The sequence below is a fragment of the Triturus cristatus genome, chromosome 6, assembly GCF_964204655.1.
Source record: "Triturus cristatus chromosome 6, aTriCri1.1, whole genome shotgun sequence".
Lineage (NCBI taxonomy): Eukaryota > Metazoa > Chordata > Amphibia > Caudata > Salamandridae > Triturus > Triturus cristatus.
The window spans coordinates 603,857,963-603,882,865 of NC_140589.1; the positions used below are offsets into that span (position 1 = coordinate 603,857,963).

The following is a 24,903-nucleotide window of genomic DNA, read 5'->3' on the forward strand; positions in this document are numbered from 1 at the left end:
ACATTGAAAGGGATGATCCAGGGCCTGGAAGAACCACTCAGGCGGAAATGGGATGTCCTGCTGCCCTGCCTCCTGTTTGCCTATCGGGAGGTCCCGCAGAAGTCCCTGGGGTTCAGCCCGTTTGAACTATTGTATGGACACCCGGTCCGCGGACCGCTCAGTCTGGTCAAGGAGGGCTGGGAGATGAAGCCCCGAGGCGCCCCTCCTGACGTCTACCGATACCTCCTGACCCTCCGAAACCAGACCCGCAAGTTCCGAGCCATCGCCGAAGCCAACCTCGAGGCCAGCCAGGAGGACATGAAGCGGTGGTACGATCGCAACACTTCTACTGTAGAATTCGAGCCAGGTCAGAAAGTATGGGTCATGGCCCCGGTCGAACCCGGCGCCCTCCAGGACAAGTGGACCGGGCCCTTCAAGGTGGTGGAGAAGAAAAGTCCCGTCACTTACTTGGTCGATCTGGAGTCCCCCCGGAACCCCCTCCGGGTCCTACATGCTAACAGGCTAAAACCACACTTCGCCCGGACCGAACTGAGCCTGCTGCTGGCGACCGACGAGGGGGGCGAGGACGACTCCGAGCCCTTTCCCGACCTCTTGCAATCCGACATTCACGATGGATCGATCGAAGGGGTCCGACTCGCCTCGTCCCTGACCCCGGAACAGCGCAACGACTGCCAGCGATTACTGCGGGACTACGCAGCCCTCTTCTCTCTCACCCCGGGGGTGACCCACTGGTGCGTCCACGACGTCGACACCGGGGAGAACCCCCCCATACGACACAGAGCCTACCGGGTGCCTGACCGAGTGCGGGCCTGCATCCAGGCCGAAGTAGCGAAGATGCTGGCCCTGGGGGTCATCGAGCCTTCCGACAGCCCGTGGGCCAGCCCTGTCGTCCTGGTGCCCAAGGCCGCAGCTCCCGGCCACCCCCCGGAGTTGCGATTCTGCGTGGACTACCAAGCCCTGAATGTAGTAACCAAGACGGACGCACACCCGATCCCCCGGGCCGACGAACTCATCGACCGCCTAGGGGCCGCTCGCTACCTGAGCACGCTGGACCTCACCGCCGGGTACTGGCAAATCCAGCTCACCCCCGGCGCCCAAGAAAGATCCGCCTTTTCGACTCCGGATGGGCATTACCACTTTCGGGTGATGCCCTTCGGAATGAAGAACGCCCCGGCCACCTTCCAAAGACTGGTGAACAAGGTTTTGGCCGGGCTTGAGGCCTTCAGCGCGGCCTACTTAGATGACATTGCCGTGTACAGCAACCACTGGGCCGAGCACCTCCTCCACCTGAAGGCCGTCCTGGCCGCCCTCCAGCGGGCCGGGCTCACAATCAAGGCCAGCAAATGCCAAATCGGCCACGGATCCGTGACCTACCTGGGCCATCAAGTAGGGAGCGGGCAGGTGGCCCCCCTCCAAGCAAAGATAGATGCCATCCAGACCTGGGAACTCCCCACTACCCAGACCGCTGTCTGGGCCTTCCTGGGCCTCACCGGATACTACCGGCGGTTTATCCGGGACTATGGGAGCATTGCTGGCCCCCTCACAGAGTTAACGTCCAAAAAGCAGCCCAAGAAGGTGCACTGGACACCCCGCTGCCAAACAGCCTTCGACACCCTCAAAACGGCCATGTGTACTGCTCCGGTGCTGCAGGCCCCGGACTACCAGAAGGAGTTCGTGGTACAGACGGACGCCTCCGAGTATGGGATCGGGGCCGTCCTCTCCCAAACTGACGAAAAGGGGCTCGACCGACCAGTGGCCTTCATCAGCCGGCGACTACTGCCCCGGGAGCAACGCTGGAGCACTATTGAGCGCGAGGCCTTCGCTGTGGTGTGGGCCCTCAAGAAGCTCCGGCCCTACCTCTTTGGCGCCCACTTCCGGGTCCAGACCGACCACCGGCCCTTGCAATGGTTAATGCGAATGCGGGGCGAGAACCCCAAGCTGCTGCGATGGTCCATCTCGCTACAAGGGATGGACTTTGACGTCGAACACCGGCCCGGCAATGACCACGCCAACGCCGACGGCCTGTCCCGCTTCTTCCGCCTTGACGAGGAGAATCCCCAAGGAGATGGGTGACTCTCCATGCCTTCGGCTGGGGGGGACGCCTGTTGGACCCGGCCTCGTGGCGTGGTCCTTAACCCCCTGGATTGTGGCCGTTCCCCGCCCCGGCCTTCACGGGCCACCCGTCTGAACTGCACCAAGGCCCTTCACCCGGAACTACACGTGGTCGCATGCTCCTCATGGCTCCGCCATCTTGTTGGCATCCACGTCACCCCGTGCACCAGCCGGCGCGACCCCGCTCGACCCGGCCTCGACCCCAGCGAAGCCCCGACCTCGAGGCACCACGGACTGGCCAGGGGGTGCCGCAGGAACCATTCATCGCCCCCGGCGGAGGATGGTATCGATGGGACCCCCAACTGTCCTCCCCTCTCGAGGTGTGATCGCCCTGCAACTCCCATGGGCCTGGCGCCTCTCCTGCTGGGCGTCTGGCCACCTCCACCCGGCCACTCCGCCCCCTCGGGCGCATAGGTCCGGACATCAAAGGGCTCCAGACCTATATCTGGGGCGACCCCACCACAGCTCGGCAGTTGTATCCCGGAGTCGAGAGCCCTGCTGATCGAATCGCGGCTGACCCTACGGAGAAGAACTCTTGTCGGAAACATCACGAGCCCTGCTGACTGCGTCGCGGCTCCCTCTTGTGAACCCTTTCTGAACCACCTGGAACATCGGAGCCCTGCTGACGCTGTCACGGCCCAACCTCGCTGAAACCTTCCTCGGAGCCCTGCTGACGACGTCGCGGCTCGAGCTGAGCAGAAACCATCTTGAGAGCCCTGCTGATTGAATCGCGGCTCTCCACGAACTGTACGCCAGAGCCCTGCTGACGCCGTCGCGGCTCGACCCCTCCGAGAACGGAGGTCCTCCAGCTTGAGGATAAGAACTGGGCCCCAGGTACCCTCGTACCACATTCCTGCCAAAGACTGTCCCGCTACCTCTACCCTTCCAAAGAGACATTGAGACTTCTGGTGGATCCCTCGATCCCTTCGTGTAAATATTGAACTCGTAACCTTTTATTGATGATAAAGAATTGCTTGTCTTGAGACAACCTCCTTGAGTCCGGTGTGGTGGTGTTACTGTGCTAGTACGTGATAGGGGAAGGACCTCTCAGGAGGCTTCTCGGCAGCACTCGGCTACTTCGTGCAGTGCGAGGGCCCCCCTTGGTGGTCTCACCGACTCCTCGGGGTCCGCCTTCCAACAACAGTTCATTTGGGAGGAGTCCTAGCTGCCGACATCGGCCTGGCAGCTGCATGGTCAACCATGCATACTTTGCAAAGCACTACTGCCTCACCTCTCAGGCATGCAGTGATGGATATTTGCCTACGCTGTGTTGCATAATTGTCTTGCTTATTCAGCACTGCTCCATCCTACCTCTTAGGGACGTGCTGCTTTGGGACTCATTTATAAAGTGAGAAATCTGCGTGCAGACTTATCTATCAATAGCAAAAGTTATTTACGTTCGGTAACACAATGTCTGGTGGATACATGATCTTGCTGCACACTCCTTACCACTCCATTTCCTCCCTGATGAGCTAGTGCCCCTGATTAATAGGATCCCTAGGTCTGCAAACGTGTTTTTCTGTGCTTGTCTCAGTCATGTCTCTTTCAGTTCCTATGCACTCCACGATGAGTAGAAAAGATTTGAGGAAGGACGAAAGCGCAGGTTAGCGCCTATATCCCAAATGATGTCATGTATGGAAATACTTGGTGATGCTGGAGAGTCATTGCAGGAAGAAGGTTTTCCATACCATTTTAAAACCTAGAAGTAGCATTCATAATCTGAAGAATCTGCAGGAAGATTAAATATTGACTAGAAATATCATTATTAACCTAAATAAATAAAAAAACTTAACTTTCTGCTGTGACCATTGCCTTTCTGTTTTGGTAACATATATATTTTCACATTTTAGGCACTTGGTAACCACGAGTTTGATAATGGTGTAGATGGATTATTGACGCCATTCCTTAAAAATGTGAATTTCCCCATTCTGAGTGCGAATATACACCCGGACAATGTACTTGCTGCAAAACTGGCTGGCTATTTTCTGCCATATACAATCTTGAATGTCGGTGGTGAAAAAGTGGGCATCGTTGGTTACACCTCAAAGGAGACGCCTGTCCTTTCTGATACAGGTATGATCTTTGCAAACATTTCATATTGCTGTGTCCGCTGACTGTAGCATATGTATATTTATTTCTTCAGGTCTGACAGATGTGGAAAGCGGTCTTCCTGTGAATGTGCATGTTGGAAATTTGCACTTTCTGCAGGATCACCCTGAATTTGTTGTCTCTTCCATTAACCTTATTTTTGCTAGCCATAGGACTATGTGCACCTTACCCTGCTAACTAATGGTAGACTGCTAGAATATGCGATGTTACATTGCATGCGCTACAACGCATGCGATTACAACGCGGTCGTTACAACGACCGCGTTGTTACAACGCAAACTGTTACATCGCAAAGTCGTTTCTACGACTTGCTGTAGGGAGCGCGTTGGATTTAGGAATAGTATAATTTACTATTCCAACTCCAGCGTGTGCAACAGTAGCGAAGGTGTTGGAATAGTAAATTATACTATCCTTTAGTTCAGCACGCCCCCTACAGCAAGTCGTAGAAACGACTTGCGATGTAACGGCCTGCGTTGTAACACATGCGATGTAAACACTGTTTCCCAGACTGCTTGTGTTCCCTTTAAACATGATGACAGTGGTATACACCTGAATGACTCATTTTACTTACCTGCAGGCCCCTAGTTTAGACACAAAATGCCTGTAAGTTAAATGTCACTTGTGGCCTGCAGCACCCTTTGTTTCACCCACTAGAGTGACAGAGTTAAGCAGGTCCCAAGACCTACCACTGTGACCTGGGTATTCAGTTCTAAACTGCCAATCAATCTCTCAAAATAGGCCCTTTTGACAGGATTGAACTCTCATTAAAAAAATTAAGAAGTCACCTCTAAGGTGGGCCCTTATGCTCATAGGGCAGGGTGCTTTGTATTTAAAAGTAGGATTTGTAGAAGTTTATTATTCCACATGACCTTAAAATGAAAACGCATAAAAGCTATTGTTACTATAACAAGACTGGCTGCTTCCACAGGGAAATACTTGATTACATTATAAAACTGTATAATGCTAATTTTAGATTGGTGATAGATGAACAAAATCCTGTTTAATGGTGAAGTTGCAATTTGTCTAACTATTCCAGAAAAAATACTTTAGAATCCTTACAGTCTCTAGAGGACTTTCTGTAAGTATTCAGCTGTCACCTGGAAGCTTGATGGCTTTTGTGTAGTGATGTGTGTGCAGCTTCCAGGACAGGGACAGTGATGTGGGAAGGTGTTGTCCTCCCTTGGTGCATTTCAAAGGGGTCTCCCCTGCCACAGGCAGATGTGGCTCACAACTGGGCCTGCCTCCCCTTTTGTCCTATTCAACCAAGCACCAACCCCACTGCTTCAGAACTTGTTTAGAGTGACGGCCAGGCTGTGAGAATCCTCTTTGACATTAGATTGTCAAATCCAGCTTGAATGTCACATCCTGCTTGACAAATCTGGTGGGGTTTTTCATATGACATTTGGGATGCACTCCTAAGGAGGGAAACAGAGTGGCACAACAATTTGCGTGTATTCACTATCTGGTTGCTGAAACTCAGCTTTGTTCTTCACGACTTCAGTCTCTGAGGTTGTTGTTGGTACAGGGACTGCTTACAACTAGACTTTTGTGTTAGATGTGTGAGAGCATTAGGATTATCATAGTGCATTCCCAACGCACCCTCCCAACCCTCAGAGCCCAAGTATAGTTTGGGTGAAGACTTCAGCCATCTTATAAATGCCCAAGGAGGGTAGGGTTAGCCCCAGCAACCTTCACTCCATTGGTTAGGGTGTCCCCAATGGTCATTCCCACCCACTAGCTCAAGCCAGTCATTAATGTGACATCTCCAGGCACAAACATCAGAACAATTCTGAACATGTGGAAGAGAAGAAGAGGACTTAACCTTCTATGTGAGACCAGAGAAGAGCTTAGAAAACGGGACCTAATCTCCCTCTTGTACCCAGGATAACGAAGTAGACTCCAAGGGTCATAAGGGTGACCTCCTGTCACAGCTACACGGACAAAACAATCTACAAGAGGCCTTTCCTTGAAACTACCCTGCTTATAGGTGGCAACTGGACTTGACTGGACCCTTCTACTGGGCTCTGCCTACCACCCTTATGAGTCTCTTAGTGCATGAAGAGGATGGCCTTACAATGACCCCTGCAGAGGCTGCAGTGCCAGGAGAGGGGGGAACCCTTAGCTTGGAAGAAAATAAACTGGCAGCAGAAGATAAGAAAGAGCCCTGGCCGCTGGGGAGAAAATGCAGTAGCAGAGTTTGCACCAGAGGAGAAAAGATGATCTTGGCCTTGGAGGAGAAAGAGGCCCTGCTAGCCCATGAGAGGGGCCAGAGAGAACTGCATCTGAGTGCCAAGAGAATCTCTGAGAATCAGGAGTGGCCAATGTGGCCTTGATGAAAGGTCCCCAGGAGAAGGGGTTAGAGAATGCCCTAGTGTCTCTTCGTTGGGAGGTAGATGCAGAAGGAACACTGGTGATCTCTGATGTAGGAGTTGTCACTTCCACCAAATCACAGTGAATGAGGCCCTTGTCACTGCCCTGAGGGATACCTGTGCCAGCCAGACCATGATCGTGGAAAAGCTAGTTTTCCATGTCTTCACCCTGACAGGGAATGTGATTATTACTTCAGGTAGATACTAACAGATTTAAGGGTTCCTGTGCCAGTCAGACCATGGTGGTGGAATAACTGGTTGCCCCTGGGCAGTATCTGCCAGGACAGGTATGTAGGGTAACCCAAGCCCATGGGCAGAACATTTACTGACCCAAGACTTCTGACCTGGAGATGCTGCCTGTACTGTCAATAAAATAGAGGACCCGAGATCTGCACCAGGCAGACCACTGCATGACACAGGCAAAGTGTGTCACCCTTGTAGGGGGATGTGGGTCCTGGTACTAATTTGAGAAAACCAATGTCCAGACAATGTTAACAAGTGTAAAAATGCCAAAATAATAAAGTGATAAATACTATCACAAAATGTGTCCTGTTGCACTGAACGATTTTCCATTTTTTGACACATATTCGTCACCCAGTACCTATGAGAGCGGCACAACATGGCAAAGTTTTCCAACTTATGTCTGGCTGGAAACAGTACCTAAAGCGGAGTAAATTTTTTTAAAACCAAAGACAATAACTTAAACTCATTACTTGGGACCTGTGTTGAGCCTCAGAAGCACAGAAAGTCAAACTCTTCAAAGTGCAGAAACGGTGTCACGATAAGCCATAGGGAACAAACACTACTAATCTCGCTATGATTTCAAACTATGTCCTGCAGCAGGTTATAGCAGGATTATTACAGCAGGCACTCAACCTGCTGGGCTAGCTTACTTCTTGATAGCTCGCAGTAAAATCAAAATACTGCACAGTGACACCCTCCCACCTTAATATACCTGTCTGTGCACCTCTAGCCTCTCCTTGAAAGTGCTGTGCCGGTCACCGAAAATGCTGGATGTGCAATGTAGTCTGGATTCTTTCCCTTTATTCTGAAGAGAAGCGTCTGCAGCCTAGGTTTCCAGTAGGGGGTTGCATCAGAAGCCATGTGAGCCCCAGACGCAGCTCCTTCTCTATGGCCAAGGAGTATTACCCCCATTGCCAGCAGCCAAACAACTGAGAAATATAACAATAATAAACCCTTGTTTATTATTGTTTTACTTTTGCTCCCAGAGCCAAGGAGTGGGGGTGGGCGAGGGTATGACGGGCACTAGGGGGAGTGGTTGCACTGCTCTCAGTGTGCATGCCGGCTTGGCTGGCCGTCTCATGGCTGCCAAACCGTCATGATCACTGATGCTCTCTCCAACCCGACCTGCAGAGAAAGTAGGCACATTCTCCCAGTCTAACTGGGAGCACAAATCGAGGGCACTCAGGCCAACCCTGATGCTGCTGTCATGGTTAAAAGCAGCGTCATGTTTGGCCACAGTGGAGTCTGGGAGCCTGTGCCTGCAGTGGAGAGGAGTGTTATGCGGCAGGTATGTGTTTTTTTTGTTTTTTCTTTGTTTGTCTCGACTCCGTCCGTCCCCTCTTCTACCCCCCGCCCCGCCACCCTATCAAGATACTGGCCGCTACTGGTGAGCCCCACCTCTTTTCCAGCTTATTACAAGGTGCAGTGTGGTCAGCGAGGATTGCTGAAGGGCACCACCCTGTGACAAGTATGACAAGTAGGGAAAGGTGCCCCCTCACTGACCGACACACAGCCTTGGGAAAAACAGAGCTGGCACCTAAAGTGCCCAGGCTGTGTTCAATCAGCAAGGGTTCTTTAAGCCACAAATGTGTGTGATCCTACAGCATGGCAAGCTGCATGGGGCCAGTGCTGACAGTGGAGAAGCCCGGTAAAACACACAACAGGGGCACATGCGCACAAATGCTTGTTCCTATGAAAACTGTCATGAAAATGCCTAACCCTCAGGTCAGAGTGCCAATTGACCTTTATAAAGCCAACATGACTATATGGGGTCCGGTCTTATCTAATGTTTTTAATGCGGCTGCTGAGGAAACGATTCCGTCGACTTGGGGGGAATCTATAATAATCCCGATATACAAAAAGGGCCTTAGGTCTGAAGCTAAAAATGATCGCCCTATTTCTCTTTTAGACAAATCATTAAAAACTATGAGTCGGGTCTTACTGTTCAGATTAGAAGAATGGGCAGAGGATAATGGGATTTTGGCCCAATCCCAATATGGGTTCAGGAAAGGGCGGGGAACCCTGGAACAGTGCGTAAATTTAGATCTCATTATTGGGAAATATACACGCGCAAAGCAAGGATCCCTTTTTCTTTGCTTTGCTGACCTAAGCAGCGCATTGGATTTTGTTGATCATGGTTTACTATGGTCAACCCTTTTAGACTTAGGTGCCCCTCAGGCTATTATTTTCTTTTTTGCACACCTCTATGCCAAATTGACTGCAAAAATACGCTATGGTCAAGAAGGAGAATGTACAAGCCAAATCACGGTGAGTCTTGGCATCAGGCAAGGTTGCGTGTTGGCACCCCTCCTTTTTTCCCTTTTTATTAATGCCATAGAAGCCGATTTAAAAAAGGTTAAATGTGATGCACTGCAAATTGAGGGACAGGAGGTACCTGTGTTGCTTTATGCTGATGACACGGTCCTCCTCACAAGAACTCCCATTGGTCTACAAAAACTAATGAATAGATTTTCGGATTTCATAAAGGAAAGAAAATTTAAACTTAACAATTCTAAGACCTTTATTTTACCATGTGGGCGTAAAATGAGGAATTTGAGATCCTTCCATATTGAAAATCATAAAATTCCTTTAGTAAATAAGTTTTGTTACCTTGGCGTCACGTTCTCAAGTAACGGCATGTGGCACGAAGATATTTTAAATATTAAAGCCAAAATGGCCAGATGTGCCTATGGCGTTTTTAAATTTGCAACTAAATTGGGGGATCGCCGCATATTTGATATGTTACACATTTATAATAATAAGTGTGTTTCGGCAGCACTTTATGGTGCAGGGGTTTGGGGCTATTGCCCACATGGAGAGCTTCAGATTGAGGAAAATGCCTTCTTAAAAAAGTTATTATGTTTGCCCTTGTCTGCTCCAACTTCATTAATTCACAGCGAGTTGGGGCTGAATTATTTGTCGGACCTGATAGAGCTGACACCCTTAATGCTATGGAGGTCGATTTGGTTGAAGGAGGAGACTGGGTTCAACAGAAGCATCATTAAGGATTAAGGATCGACGTCATTTTAAGAATATGCAGCTGGCAACCGTGGCTTTTTCTTATTCACAGGAACATATTGTTGGGTTTCAACCATACCTATCTCAAGTAATTAGACCTTCACATCGGTTCGTATTGACCAGATTGAGATTAGGTATTGTTCATCATTTGGTGTCTTTTCCGTTAATAAAAAAATACCCCACTATTCCTTGTCCATGTGATGGAATCACTAAGCAGAGTGTTACACATTTTCTCCTTACATGTGACTTGTATATGCACTTGCGTATAGCCTATCTGGAACCACTTTTTAAAAAATATGGGTCTCGTACTCTGAAATCTGCTCTGACCCTATTATTTACTTTAAATGAGATAGATATATGCTTTTTTACTGCCACGTTTATCCTGAAATCTGTTGCTGCTAGAAAAAGTATGGTTTTTTAACTTTTATGTTTTGACGGTCAATTAATGTATTATTATATTTTGTAAAACTTGTTTTTTTATTATATTGTATTTGGTTTAATAGTTTAGTATGTTTTATATTTTTGTTGTTCTGTGCTTTTATGATTGTTTTCTTCAATAATCGAATAAAGCCTACTTTGACTTGGCCTAACCCTCAGGTCAGAGTGATGACGTAGCCAGTGACTTTATAAAGAATTGCTTCTGTAGCACCCTGCTCTAGCGTATATCTATGAAATAAATGTATTATTATGCCATTATGTCAGATTCATATGAATACTGTTTCTAGTAAGTTTTGGCTCACCCCCATATTGTGTGTATAAACCTCTACTTTTTAAAACAAATAAAGCAATTTGTACTGTAGAAAGAACTGTGATTGAATAATGGTACACCTTCCAAACAAAGCTATCTCTTTCAATGTCTACAATCATGAGTCGCCCAGCAGTGATAATATAGTGCAATATTATTTCTTCTTCATTCAACCTTCTGACTTATGTGTGGAAACCAGGATCAACATAGCTTAAGACCAGTGGCGGCTCGCCAAGGGAGTGCTGCGGGCGTTGAGGCAGAGCAGGGGAGGGGCAGGGTGGGGGGGTAGTGGAGTCCTACATACGATGGACAGGAGTAAGGTAAGTAATGAATAAAACAATTTACCTTGCGCGCGATGCATCGCCGAGTTGGCGATGCAGCGTGCGCAAGGTAAATTTATTTATTTATTTATAGTTTTGTATAGCGCGAACATGACCTAATTGGGTATCAGAGCGCTTTACATATGGTTGAGGGAGACATAGGAAAACAGTTAAGGGAGAAAAATCAAGGTAACAGTGGGACAATATACAACAAGAGCAAAGATGACATTGTGGTGGACATAAGAATAAGGTTGGGGGAGAACGAAAAGTAGGGCAACATACATCAAGAGCCAAAATCACAATATGGCAGGCGACAATGGGTCGCAACAAATGATATGTATTAAGTAAGATAGAGGCAAGAGGAGAAAAGCTTCTAGTTCAGCACATTGTTCATTAGTAGAGCTTTAACTTCCCTTTTGAAGGCAAGTGTAGAGGGAACCAGGCTTGTTTCCACTGGAAGGGAGTTCCAGTTTCTCGGGGCGATACCAGAGAATGTACAATTGTAGGTTTTAAGCTTATTACATTTCTTTGGCTTGAGCAGCAGTGTGTCGGTGCTCCTTGTGGTCCGGGAGCCACCAGATAGTTCCAGCTTATATGTCAGGTTGAGTGGGGTGTTGAAGTGTAGTGCTCAATGGGTCATACAAGCAATCTTTAGTTGGATCCTTACCTCAAAAGGAAGCCAGTTGAGCGATTTCAGGTCTGTGAAATGTGGTTATTCTTCTTGGAACCCGTGATGAGTCTAGTAGCAGAATTTAGAGATGCTCTGATGGGGGGGCTAAGCTGAGTTTCGGCAGTTCGCATAGAGTAGCACTGCCGTATTCTAGTCTAGAGATGACAAGTGCTTGCACCGCCGATTTGAAGTCTTCTTGGGGAAGGTAGGGTTTGAGTTTTCTTAGGATGCAAAGTTGGAAGTTCGCTCCTTTGGTCGATGATCTGATGTGATCTTGCATGTGTAGGTTTTTATCTAGCTGAACTCCCAGTGATTTTGTGGAATCAATGATGTGCGGTGTGCAGTTGAGAGCGGTGAGGTTACAGAGATATTTCACAACAGTGGGGGTTTACCTAGCTGGTGCAATGAGGAGGAATTCAGTCTTGAGGGCGTTTAATTTGAGACGGTTGGAGGTTAGCCAGTTTTAGGGTTTTGAGCAGGGTTCCATTGAGAGATTTGATGTCTTCGGGGGAGGATATTTTCATGTAAAGTAGGGTGTCATCCGCATACATGTGATATTGTATGTTGGAGGCTTTAAGAATTACAGTCAATGGTTCTAAGAAAAGGTTAAAGAGCGTGGGGGAGAGTGAGGACCCTTGGGGGACACCCAGTGTGCAGGGACTGGGGTTTGATAGAGTCTGACTGGATTTGACTCTCTGGGTTCTGTTGTTGAGGAAAGAGGAAAAGCATTTATGGGCCATGCCTGAGAGCTCCATCTTGCGTTCCAAGCTGTGGAGTAGATTGTCATGTTTGACAGTGTCGAATGCAGATGAGAGATCGAGAAGAATTAAAAGGCAGACTTCATTCTGGTCAAGTAAAGTGAGAGCATCTTCCACTATGTGAGTGATGGCTGTTTCGGTACTGTGGCCAGTGCGGAAGCCCGATTGTAATAGGTCAAGAAGCTGTAATTGCTCAATGTGTTTGCGCAGTTGTTCATGAACTAATTTCTCCAGTAGTTTTGCCAGGGTGGGGACGTTTGTGATTGGGCGGTAGTTGTTCAGGTCTTCAGGGTCAACCGAGGGTTTTTTGAGAATAGGGAGCACTAGGCCAGCCTTCAGGCAGTCCGGGATCTCACCTTGAAGAAGTGAGGCGTTGATGATCTTGGACCAGAGCTGTGCTAGTGATCCTATCATTTCTTTAAAGAAGTTGAGGGGGAGGGGGTCATTGAAGTGATTTGAGGGTTTAAGGGTCAAGAGAATATTGAGGATGGTAATGTAATTGAGGGGAGTTAATTGACTCCATGAAGCATTGTTTTTGGGGGAGAGACCGTGAGGCGAGGGCAGGGGTGTGGAGACAGAGGAGGCAAGAGAGGGCAACAGTTTGAGTGCAACAGACCTTAGATCTTATTCGATCTTATTCGTCTTTTCGAGGAAGAAGTCAGCAACCGCATTGCAGTTTGGTTGCGGGCGAGAGATGTGCTGAGATTGGATAGAGGTGTTGTTGGATTGTGTTTTAATCAGCTCAAAAAGTCTTTTCTGGCAATTTTTGGCTTTGTCAAGTTGGTCTTTGAAGAAGGTAGCTTTCGCCGTTCTAATGAGTTTGTTGTATCTACTTCTTTTGAATCTTAGAGTTTTTGGAAGATCCGTGGTGGGAGTGAATTTCTAGGTGCGTTCAGCTAGTCTTAGGCTGCGTCTGTGCACATTTAGGCTGTCATTGAACCAAGGTTTGGAGTCTTTGATGGGTATTCTTTTTAGTTGAAGGGGGGCCGTAGCATTCGGGGCAGACAGCATGGAGGTGTTATAGTGCTCAGTGAGGTCATGAACGTCATTCATGTTTGCAGTTGACGGAAGGGGGAATTTGCAGCGTGCTACAAGCTCATTTACTCTTGAGTTATGGAGCGATCTTTTCCACTGTATTAGTTTTAGTGGTTGAGCACTTTTGTGGTTCCAACTTTCAAGGATAAGGAAGTTGATATAGTGATGGTCCGACCAGTCACAGGGGAGAATGGATTCGAGATGAATGGAGTTGGGGTTGGAAATGATTAGATCTGGTGTCGAGCCTAAGTTGTGTGTGGGACTGTCGCAGAATTGAGTCAGGGAGAGGTCAGTTAGGAAGTTTTTGAGAGTGTTATATGCCTGATCATGCGGGTAATTCCAGTGGAGATTGAAGTCACCAAGGAAGATCTGGGGGTAATTTCGGCCCAGGTTGCAGGAGATGGTTTCCATAGTTTGTTCAATTAGAGGGAGGTTATCACCTGGGGGGTGGTAGAAGATGTGAAGGCTGCATAAGGGTCTGTGAGTGCTTGTGATGTCTATGCATAAGTATTCACAGGAGAGATTAGCTGAAGGGGACTGTTTTGCTGTGAGAGAGTTGAGAAAGATGCAGGCTATGCCACCTCCCGTTTTCTTAACTCGGTTGAGTCTGATAATGTTGTGGCTGGGAGGGACTAGTATGTCAAGGGTAGGGCCATTGTTTTATTTATTTAAATACTTACCTTACTCCTGTCCGTTGTATGTCGGACTCGACTAACCCCCACCCTGCCCCTCCCCCGCCCACCGCCCCGCAGCACTCCTTCGGCGAGCCGCCACCGCTCAAGACTTAGACTTCAAACACAACAGCTTTGTCCCTTCAGTTGCAGAAAATAAAGGTTGACATTTTAGCATTATAATCCAAGGGTGAAACTCAAAAGGACATGTTAAGGTGTGGTGGGGATTGCATTACAAGTAAAAGTGCACTGTTCGGTACTGGATGAGTATGCCAGAACCGGCATTTGCTCATTTCCTCATCTGGCAATACATCGGAGAGATGAAATGGACTATGAATAACGTACAATGACACTTAGACAAGAAAGGCCTGATTCATAAGAGAATTCTGCACCCAAGTGAAACCTGGGTGCACAAAAAGTGTCACCTATGCCACTAAATGACAAATTCTAACTCATAGATTCACTATCTGAATATTATTTATGGATTCAGATGGAACTTACTACTCCTGAAAAACGGGACGGGTATTCTGCTGTTGTAATTTTTGGAAGGGGTTGGAAAAAAGGGTCATATTTATGAGCCCCTTTGCACCGCTCTTGCACCATGCAATGTGGTGCAAGAGCGACACAAAGTAAAATTAGATTTATAAAGACAATCAAGGGCATCTTGCATGGTCCTGTATGGCTTTATAAATCTTGAGTGATGTAAAGCAGTGCAAATCGCTGTGTTACATTACTCTGCACCAGGCAATCGTTTCCATGGGTGTAGAGTGGGTGTTCCCACATATGTTATTTTCTATACTTTAAAGATGGCCACCACTCTGTTTGTTGCAACATATTTTGCATTGTCATGTTGCATCACACAACAAGGTAACCAAGTAGAATGTAGAAAAAAATAAATCTGTACTTAAAGCAAGCCGCCTCTTTGTGTTACATGTGTTTCATCATTAAGTAGCATCACGCAATGAGATGGTCATCTTGAAAGTATAGAAGGTTATTTTGAGCATTTGTCATTATCTTGGGGCAGTAACAAAGCAGAGCATTACCTCTACATCTTCAAACTTTTTGAATATAGCCCCTTGTAAGTGCTAGAGGTGCCTTTAAGCCAATAAAGAGGAACAAAAAAAGTTTTTCCCCACCACCCCAGACACAATATGTATGTACCGTGAACAAGGGAATCCAAGAGAAGTAAGTGAAGGGCACAGGAGTATGGCCGATGAAACAGTGTGGCACATCTAGGTAACAATCAATCAATCAGGGATTTATGAAGCACGCTACTCACACTAGAGGGTTTCAAAGCACTGGGGGGAGGGGAATCATGCAGCATCGTCTTACCCAAAGAGCCAGGTCTTGAGGCTCTTCCTGAAGGCATGCAGAGTGGGGGAACCTCTGATTCTGAGCGGGAGTTTGTTTCAGGTCTTTGCAGTGATGTAGGAGTAGGCTGTTCCACCCGTTCTGGCTCTGCGGATGAGAGGGGTTTCGGCCAGGGTGAGGTCAGCAGAGCGGAGGCTTCTCTTGGGTGCTTAGAAGGATACTCTTTTGTTGCGGTACTAGCGTCCGGTGTTGTGGAGGGATTTGTAGGTGTGAGTGAGCAGCTTGAAGGTCACTCTCTTCTCGGCAGGGAGCCAGTGGAGGTCTCGTAGGTGCTGGGTGATGTGGTCTTGTCATGGGATGCCAACGACGAGTCTGGCGGCGATGTTCTGGATGGTCTGGAGTTTTCAGAGCAGGGATTTGTTGATTCCGGCATAGAAGGCATTTCTGTAGTCCAGTGTGAGAAGTTGGCCTGGCATATGCTGATCACTAGTTATAGTGGCCACCTTGCACCAGTCCAATTCGACTGTTATGGTAGATAGGTTTAAGAAAACCTTTTAAAGAAAGCTATCCTAGTGGTAGCTGTGGAGAGCAGCCTTCAGGCTACGTCTCAGAGGAATGTAAAGCAGCTTGTTTTACCTTCTAATCTCCTCAATTACCAAATGAAAGGACACCACACAGGTATATATATCAAATATATATGTATTTATTTCTAGACACACTCTACTAATCTCTTTGAGATTAGAAGCTAGGAACACTTTCAAATATCAATGTTTCACAATAAGTTAAGCACAAATATGGCTGGGGCCCTAGGGGCGTATCAGACCATATACTATAAAAGAGGTTTAGGAAAGTCGACTTGCAGAATGACAAGACCTAGGGCCTGTAGAATTGCTGGGGCTTCACTACTGCAGTGAAAGCAGGTAAGTAACAGACCCACGGGAGACGCATGCAGTGTGTGAACACAGCCACGGGTCCCCTATTGATTACAATGGAGCAAGTCGCGGTTTGATTTTTAAAGTTTTAGGGTACTTCGAGGAAGTCTACAAGCAAGCCACTTACAAAGTAAGTAATTCGAGGGCCAACACACACTAGGGCACCGGAGTGCACGAGTTACCTCATCCAGGGAAGCTGGGTGCATAGGTGTCTTTCGGTGTCGGGGGCGTCGCTGTTTTCTATGGAGACCAAAGAAGATTTGCTGCTTGCGAAGACTGGAGAAGTGTCCAGTGGAATCCAAGGGTGCAATCGAGATGCAGATGACCTGAAAATTAAAGGGACAGTGTTCACAGTCACTTGCCAGTGACCGGGGGCCAGGAAGCTGGTTGCCCACAGAAGTCGGGTGATTTCAGGTGATCAAGGGTGTTTTGACTCTTCGCTCACGAGGTCCAGGAACAATCGACGATGACCAGCAGCTGGATTTGGAGTGTCCCATGATGTCTGCAGCTTACTGAGGTGTCGGCAACCAGATTGGAGCCAACAAGCCTTGGCAAGAGCAAGTCTTGTGGAAATCAAAGAATGTCAGTGTTGCAGACCAGCAAGGTCTGAGAGACTCACCCATAAGTGAGGGCAGGCCTGGAGCAACCAGGGGAGCCCTTTGGTTTGTTCAGAAAGTCTTTGGGGGACCAACAAGCCAATGGGCAAGGGATCGCAAAGACGCCTCGTGCGGAAATGCTTTACAGGAGCCCACAGTCACTCGGGATGGGTTAGGCCTCTGATTTTCGGTGCACAACCTGCTGGAGGCTTGGGCCACAAATGGGGTCCACTCGCCTCAGCTTTACTGGGGACTCACAATGGCTGTCGAGAAGTCAGGAAATCAGGAAATCCACTTCTGGGGCTACAGGGATTTCAAACTCTAGCGAGAGTGGGACATTTTGTGAATGTTGATTAGAGTTTCTGGTGCCTGCCAAGCAGGGGAGTCACTCCTTGACTCCAAGGGAGATTCTTCTGTCTTCCAAAGGTAGTGGAACATCGAAGGGCCAAGATTCTTCTTTGTAGAGCGTCATCCAGGGTTATCTACTTTGCAATGGCAAGGTTTCCTATCTCATACTGAAGATAGGGGAGGGACTAGCTCTAGGACCACTCCCCTGGGAGGGTCAGGGTAGGGGCTGGTTACAACCACTTCCCGTTGTCCAGTTTCGCACCAGAGCAGGGACAGGTAGCCCCTGAACTGGTTTGAGCTGGCATATGCACAGAGGAGCCTACTGCTCCCCCAGTGCAGGACTTCAAAGCACTCTAGAAGTGCACCCACCCAGCCCCAATACACTAAATCCTGTCTGGAAGGTGGTGACACCTCCCTGTGACAGGATGCCTATTGTTGGGCCTCCTCCACTGTGAGTTTGTCAGCAGCAGGAGGCAGCCCAGTGTCTGTGCTGGTGTGATGCCAGGGCTCTTTCAGATTTCTACTGTGTTACCACAGTAGGCACATGTCGTCCCCTCTAGAAGGGTGGGATCACACTCCCACATCATGGACTGATGTGGGGGTATGATTCCAAGTTGTTTGACACCAAACACGACATGTTTTGATGCAGTCATTCCAAAGTTAGCATTTATAATGCACTTAAGAGTATATGGTGTAACTGCATCCACAAACAGCACAGAGAATAGACTCTGCCAGCTGCAGAGGGGCCCTGCTCATGCAGAGGCACCCCCTCACATTGTAAACCAAGCACCCTGCCCTCAGGATTGATAGGGCCTGCCATAGGGGTGGCTGATAGGTTTATATGTGTGTGTATGGTGAGATATAGGAACCTATACCTAAGTGAGGAGTGCTAAAACTACGTAAGAACTGCACTCCCCAAGTCTTGGGGTGTGTCCCTCGGGCACAGTTATTGTCCTCTCATGAAGGTTTCAAATGTTTGTCAAAAGATTAAACTTGAAAGTTCATCGAGTTTCAATTTGAAAAACTTTATTTGTCATCATTTTTTGGCGTTCATTTCAATCACATTACGATAGCAGAGGCGTAGGTAATGAGCTCCCAATGCATTTCGGCATGAGCCTTCATCAGGGGAAATCTACGATTAGCAAAAAGGTAGAGTAAATGCTATGTGTAGGAACAGTGAGACATATGGCAATTATTTACGCTCGGTGGAATAGGTCTGGTGGGTAAATAATGAAATATAAACGTGGATTTAAATGTAAAACAAAAAGTGCATCATGGGGATATACGTGAACGGACTCACGGTGAAAGGAAAATGCTTGCGAGTGTATAGCTCCGTGTTGGGGAGTTTTTAAAGTGAAGAACGTGCAAGGAAAACCCGTCGGGATACTATCCGAGGTGTGGGAAGCTAGCAAATCTTAATGAACGACTACCAGGGTGTTAAAGGGCATACCGTAAAACATGCAGATCGTGACATGTAAAATATTCTTACCGAGTGCTGAAAAGCCTCATCGCGTCTTCCGTATGTGGTGTTCCGCAACTGGGTTTGTGCGCGAATGGATTTAAATGTTGGGAAGCTGACGTGAGTGACGTGCGTCGAGGGGGGTGGCCATAAGAGTAGACATGGGACTGTGGTGATGTAAAAACAGTAAACAGACCATGCTGGTGATATGGTTAAATTCAAAGGAGAAAAGATGGCGATAAAGAGTGGGGAAGGAAAAGAAAAAAATGCCTGTGTGGGTGTAAGCGTAAATCGTAGGGATGGTAATGCCAAGAAAGAGGTGGTAATATGTCGAAGTCGGAACCAATGGAAACAGAAGCGTCAGTAGTAAAGGATTTAGGGGATGAGTGTAAAGTAAAAATAAAGTGTGGTAGTTGATGTGTGGTACATAGTTATTAATGAGTCAATGATCAGTCTGTAAAACGTGCAAAACTAAACATACATTGATAATACATTAATAATGAAATTTCATGACTACAAGATATAGAATGTGTAATCACAGGTAACATGAAAATTCAGTGCGATCATTTAAAACGTCTGGTTTCGTTGAATTTAAATAATAAATCCAGTGGTTTTCTCTTTGTAGCATGAAGTTGCGATTGTCTCTCCCTTCTTTTTTTGTGACGATTTCAAGAATGCAAAATTTTAATTGGCTAACATTATGTCCAGCTTCCATGAAGTGTTGAGCGATTGATGATTTAGGTTGTTTAGTCCTAATGTTAGATTTGTGCTCATTGAGTCTTACTTTCATCTTTCTTTCGGATTGTCCTACATAAACTTTGCCGCAGGGGCACTTGAGCATGTAAATAACATTGGATGTGTCACAGGTTGCCGTTAGCTTCAGTTTGATTTTATGTCCCCTCATGGGATGTGTGATGTGGTCGCCTTTTATGATATTATTGCAGTTGTTACAGTTCAAGCAAGGGATAGTTCCTTTGATTGAAGAGTGTGTGAGCGGTTGGTCTTGTTGCTTCAGAATTTCGCCGATGTTTTTGTTTCTTGTATAAGCGAAAATTGGTTCCTCGTCAAAAATACGATTAAAGTCCTGCTCTAGTTTAAGAAGTTGCCAATGTTTTTTGATTATTCGTCTGTAGCTTGTACTCATGGTGGAATACTTAGAAACTACCGTGATTTGGTTACTGGTTGGTTTGGATTGTGTAGTAAGAAGTTGATCACGATTCTTGGTGGTGGATCTTTTTCGCTTTTAGTAGTACCTGATCAGGGTAGCCACGAGATTTGAATCTTTGTGTGAGAATGTTGAGTTGATCCAAAGATTTAATAGGGTTAGATACAATCCTTTTTATGCGTAGCATTTGGGAATATGGTAGATGTTGTTTGAGTGATGGCGGATGGAAGCTTTGGTAATGGAGGGTGTTATTCCTGTCTGTGCTTTTCCTGTATAGGTTGGTCTCAAATCCCGTAGATGTTTTGGTGATGGTGACGTCCAAGAAGGTGATAGAGTCTGGATGAATATTGAAGGTGAACTGTAATCGTTGGTCAATGTGATTGAGGTCATCTAGAAGGTTTTTGAGAGCTTGGTCCGAACCTTTCCATATGATGAATATATCATCAATGAACCTGAGATATATTTTTAGGTGGTTGGTCCATGTGGGTATGGTGAGGATGTGCTCTTCTTCGAATTGCTTCATGAAAATATTGGCATACGCTGGAGCTGCGCAATTTCCCATAGACGTGCCTGTTAGTTGTTGGTACCATTCATTGTTGTGTTCGAAATAGCTGTGAAAAAGAGTAAATTGCATTAATTCCATAAGGAAGACCTGCAAGTTGTGTGGATATTTCGAGTGCAGTAATGCCTGTTCGATAGCCTCCAAGCCCATCTGATGAGGGATGGAGGTGTATAAGGAATTAACGTCCACCGTACAGAAGATAATGTTTTCGTCATGTGATGTGGTGACTTGGTTGAGTTTTATGAGGAAGTCGGTGGTGTCTTTGAGAAATTATTTCATAGAGATAACACTGGGTTGAAGATGGCGATCTAAATACTTGCCAACTGGTTCATGAAGGCTTCCTCGTGTGGATACGATGGGTCGGCAGGGGGGTTTGGTAGGGTGTTTGTGAATTTTGGGTACCATAAAGATAGTAGGACTTTTCGGATTTGGTTGAATAAGAAATTTTTGGACCTTCTCATTTATGGTGCCGTTGTCAACTGCACCTTGTATGATTGCCGATAAGACATCTCTGTATTGTGTTGTGGGATTGGTTTCCAGTTTCATGTATGTTTCAGAGTCCTGGACGTGAGTTGATATTTGGGAGTTGTAATACTCAGAATGAAGTACAACGAGAGCTCCACCTTTATCCGCTTTGGTGCAAATGATGTTAGGGTTGTGCGCGATGGTTTTTAAGATACCTATCTCTTTGTTGGTGAGGTTGCTATGTTTGGATCTGTTTCTGTTGTAATTGAGTTTAGATAGGTCGTTTTTCACAACTGATTCAAATAGATCTAAGCTTTTATGGCTAACTGGTGCCATGAAGGTGCTTTTAGGCCGTAAACCCATTAGGGGATCCTCTTCTTGTTCTTTCGTGGTTGTCAGAACGTTGTCAAAGAAGTGGCGAAGTCTAAGTTTCCTCATAAGTTTATAGAGGCTGATATGTAGTTCAAGTAGGTTGCTTTCCGCTGTACACAATCCAAACCAACCAGTAACCAAATCACGGTAGTTTCTAAGTATTCCACCATGAGTACAAGCTACAGACGAATAATCAAAAAACATTGGCAACTTCTTAAACTAGAGCAGGACTTTAATCGTATTTTTGACGAGGAACCAATTTTCGCTTATACAAGAAACAAAAACATCGGCGAAATTCTGAAGCAACAAGACCAACCGCTCACACACTCTTCAATCAAAGGAACTATCCCTTGCTTGAACTGTAACAACTGCAATAATATCATAAAAGGCGACCACATCACACATCCCATGAGGGGACATAAAATCAAACTGAAGCTAACGGCAACCTGTGACACATCCAATGTTATTTACATGCTCAAGTGCCCCTGCGGCAAAGTTTATGTAGGACAAACCGAAAGAAAGATGAAAGTAAGACTCAATGAGCACAAATCTAACATTAGGACTAAACAACCTAAATCATCAATCGCTCAACACTTCATGGAAGCTGGACATAATTTTAGCCAATTAAAATTTTGCATTCTTGAAATCGTCACAAAAAAAGAAGGGAGAGACAATCGCAACTTCATGCTACAAAGAGAAAACCACTGGATTTATTATTTAAATTCAATGAAACCGGACGGTTTAAATGATCGCACTGAATTTTCATGTTACCTGTGATTACACATTCTATATCTTGTATTCATGAAATTTCATTATTAATGTATTATCAATGTATGTTTAGTTTTGCACGTTTTACAGACTGATCATTGACTCATTAATAACTATATACCACACATCAACTACCACACTTTATTTTTACTTTACACTCATCCCCTAAATCCTTTACTACTGACGCTTCTGTTTCCATTGGTTCCGACTTCGACATATTACCACCTCTTTCTTGGCATTACCATCCCTACGATTTATGCTTACACCCACACAGGCATTTTTTTCTTTTCCTTCCCCACTCTTTATCGCCATCTTTTCTCCTTTGAATTTAACCATATCACCAGCATGGTCCGTTTACTGTTTTTACATCACCACAGTCCCATGTCTACTCTTATGGCCACCCCCCTCGACGCACGTCACTCACGTCAGCTTCCCAACATTTAAATCCATTCGCGCACAAACCCAGTTGCGGAACACCACATACGGAAGACGCGATGAGGCTTTTCAGCACTCGGTAAGAATATTTTACATGTCACGATCTGCATGTTTTACGGTATACCCTTTAACACCCTGGTAGTCGTTCATTAAGATTTGCTAGCTTCCCACACCTCGGATAGTATCCCGACGGGTTTTCCTTGCACGTTCTTCACTTTAAAAACTCCCCAACACGGAGCTATACACTCGCAAGCATTTTCCTTTCACCGTGAGTCCGTTCACGTATATCCCCATGATGCACTTTTTGTTTTACATTTAAATCCACGTTTATATTTCATTATTTACCCACCAGACCTATTCCACCGAGCGTAAATAATTGTCATATGTCTCACTGTTCCTACACATAGCATTTACTCTACCTTTTTGCTAATCGTAGATTACCCCTGATGAAGGCTCATGCCGAAATGCATTGGGAGCTCATTACCTACGCCTCTGCTATCGTAATGTGATTGAAATGAACGCCAAAAAATGATGACAAATAAAGTTTTTCAAATTGAAACTCGATGAACTTTCAAGTTTAATCTTTTGACAAACATTTGAAACCTTCATGAGAGGACAATAACTGTGCCCGAGGGACACACCCCAAGACTTGGGGAGTGCAGTTCTTACGTTTTCACTTACTCACTCAGATTTCGGAGAGTGAGACCTTGGAGCACGTAATAAAAGACAACCAACCAAATAACCACCAGGCAGTGCGTGTACTACTCACCTCATTTGTATTTGAGTGCTACAACTACCTCACCCAGGCTGCAGTAGCAGGTCTGTGGTGTCAGATTGAGTCTGCTTCCCAGGGGTGGCAAAATACATGCTTCAGCCTCTGGTAGACCTGTGAAGTACCTATGCCCTAGGTACCTAAGGTACCATATACTAGGGGCTCACAAGGTACCACAGTATCCAATCACTAGTGCATCTAATATGCACACCAAGTCGTTTAGAGAGAACAGAGAGACTGGGGCCCTGATTAGCAGGGACCCAGCCAGACTATAGCCAGAAACCAGTGTATACATCAGAAAAAAAGTGGGGGCAACATAAGTGCAGATCCTACTCTCCTACATCCAGTCTGCTGGTTGAGTGCGTGTGTAACGGTCTTTCTGGATTCGGGGGGATCCATTTGAAGATCTTGCAGTGTACAGAGGGTGTTGAAGTATGTGGAAGAGACGGCATTGACCTGTAGGGTTATGCTGAGTCGAGTATGATGCTGAGGTTGCGGGCATTGTCTGTCGGTGTGGGAGGGTTGTCGAGGGTGGTGGGCCACCAAGTGTTGTCCCATGCGGAGGGGGTGGGTACGGGGATGAGGACTTCTGTCTTTGCCAAGTTGAGCTTCAGACAGCTGCTGCTCATCCAGGAGGTGACGTCTTTCATTACTTCCTGGAAGTTGAGCCTGGTGGTGTTGGGTTCCTTGGTGAGCTAGAGAATGAGCTGAGTGTCGTCAGCGTAGGATACTATGCTGAGTCCATGATGTCTGACGATGGCAGCAAGGTGGTCCATGTAGCTGTTGAAGAGCGTAAGGCTGAGCAGCGATCCTTGGGGTACTCCGCAGCTGATCTCTGTGGGTCCAGAGCAGACGGGCTGGAGTCTGATTCTTTGGGTTCGGCCAGTGACGAAGGAGTGGATCCAGTCGAGGGCGGTCCCCTGTATGCTGGCGCCATGGAGTCTGTCGGTGAGTGTGTGGTGGGAGACCGTGTTGAAAGCTGCAGAGAGGTTTAGTAGGATGAGGGCAGTCGTGTGGTCCTGGTTGAAGAGATTGTGGATGTCATCTGTGGTGGCTAGGATGGCTGTCTCTGTGCTGTTGTTGCTGCAGAATCCGGACTGGGAGGAGTCGAGGATGGAGTTAGCTTCAATGAAGTTCGTGAGCTGGAGGTTGACGATCTTTTCTGTTACTTTCCCTGCAAAGGGGAGGAGAGAGATGGGTCTGTAGTTTTTGAGGTCCATCGAATCAGCTGGAGCTTTTTGAGGAGGGCCTTGACTTCTGCTTGTTTCCAGTCATTGGGGAACGTGCCTGTTTCGAAGGTGGAGTTGATGGTGCATCGCAGTTCGAGTTCTATGGTGGCAGCAGCTGCTCTGTGGAAGATGGGAGGCGGGCAGGGGTCCATTGGAGCTCCAGTGTGAATGCTATTCATGGTCATGACAGTGTCTTCTGTAGTGATCGGGTTCCAGGTAGAGATGGTAGGCTGGCTGGGGTTGCTGGAGGTAAGTGAGGTTTTGGTGTCTAGTGTCTGTTCGTTGAAGTTGTCGTAGAGGGACTTAATCTTAAGGTGGAAGTAGTACCCAAGTTTGTTGAAGAGGTCTTGGGAGGGCGTGATGTCTGAGGCTTCGCTGGGGGGCTTTGGTGAATTCCTGTATGATCCTAAAGAGCTGCTTGGGGTTGCTGGAGTTGGCAA

The 24,903-nt window shown here is 46.8% G+C and overlaps 1 protein-coding gene across 1 annotated transcript in view; it reads left to right on the plus strand.

Moving 5' to 3' along the window:
- NT5E (5'-nucleotidase ecto) overlaps window positions 1–24,903 on the plus strand; it is a 559,853-nt gene that overhangs the window by 232,302 nt on the left and 302,648 nt on the right. Inside the window, exon 2 of the mRNA XM_085611043.1 lies at window positions 3,963–4,185. Within this exon, the coding sequence (XP_085467169.1) occupies window positions 3,963–4,185 (223 nt within the window). The remainder of the gene's footprint in view (window positions 1–3,962; window positions 4,186–24,903) is intronic.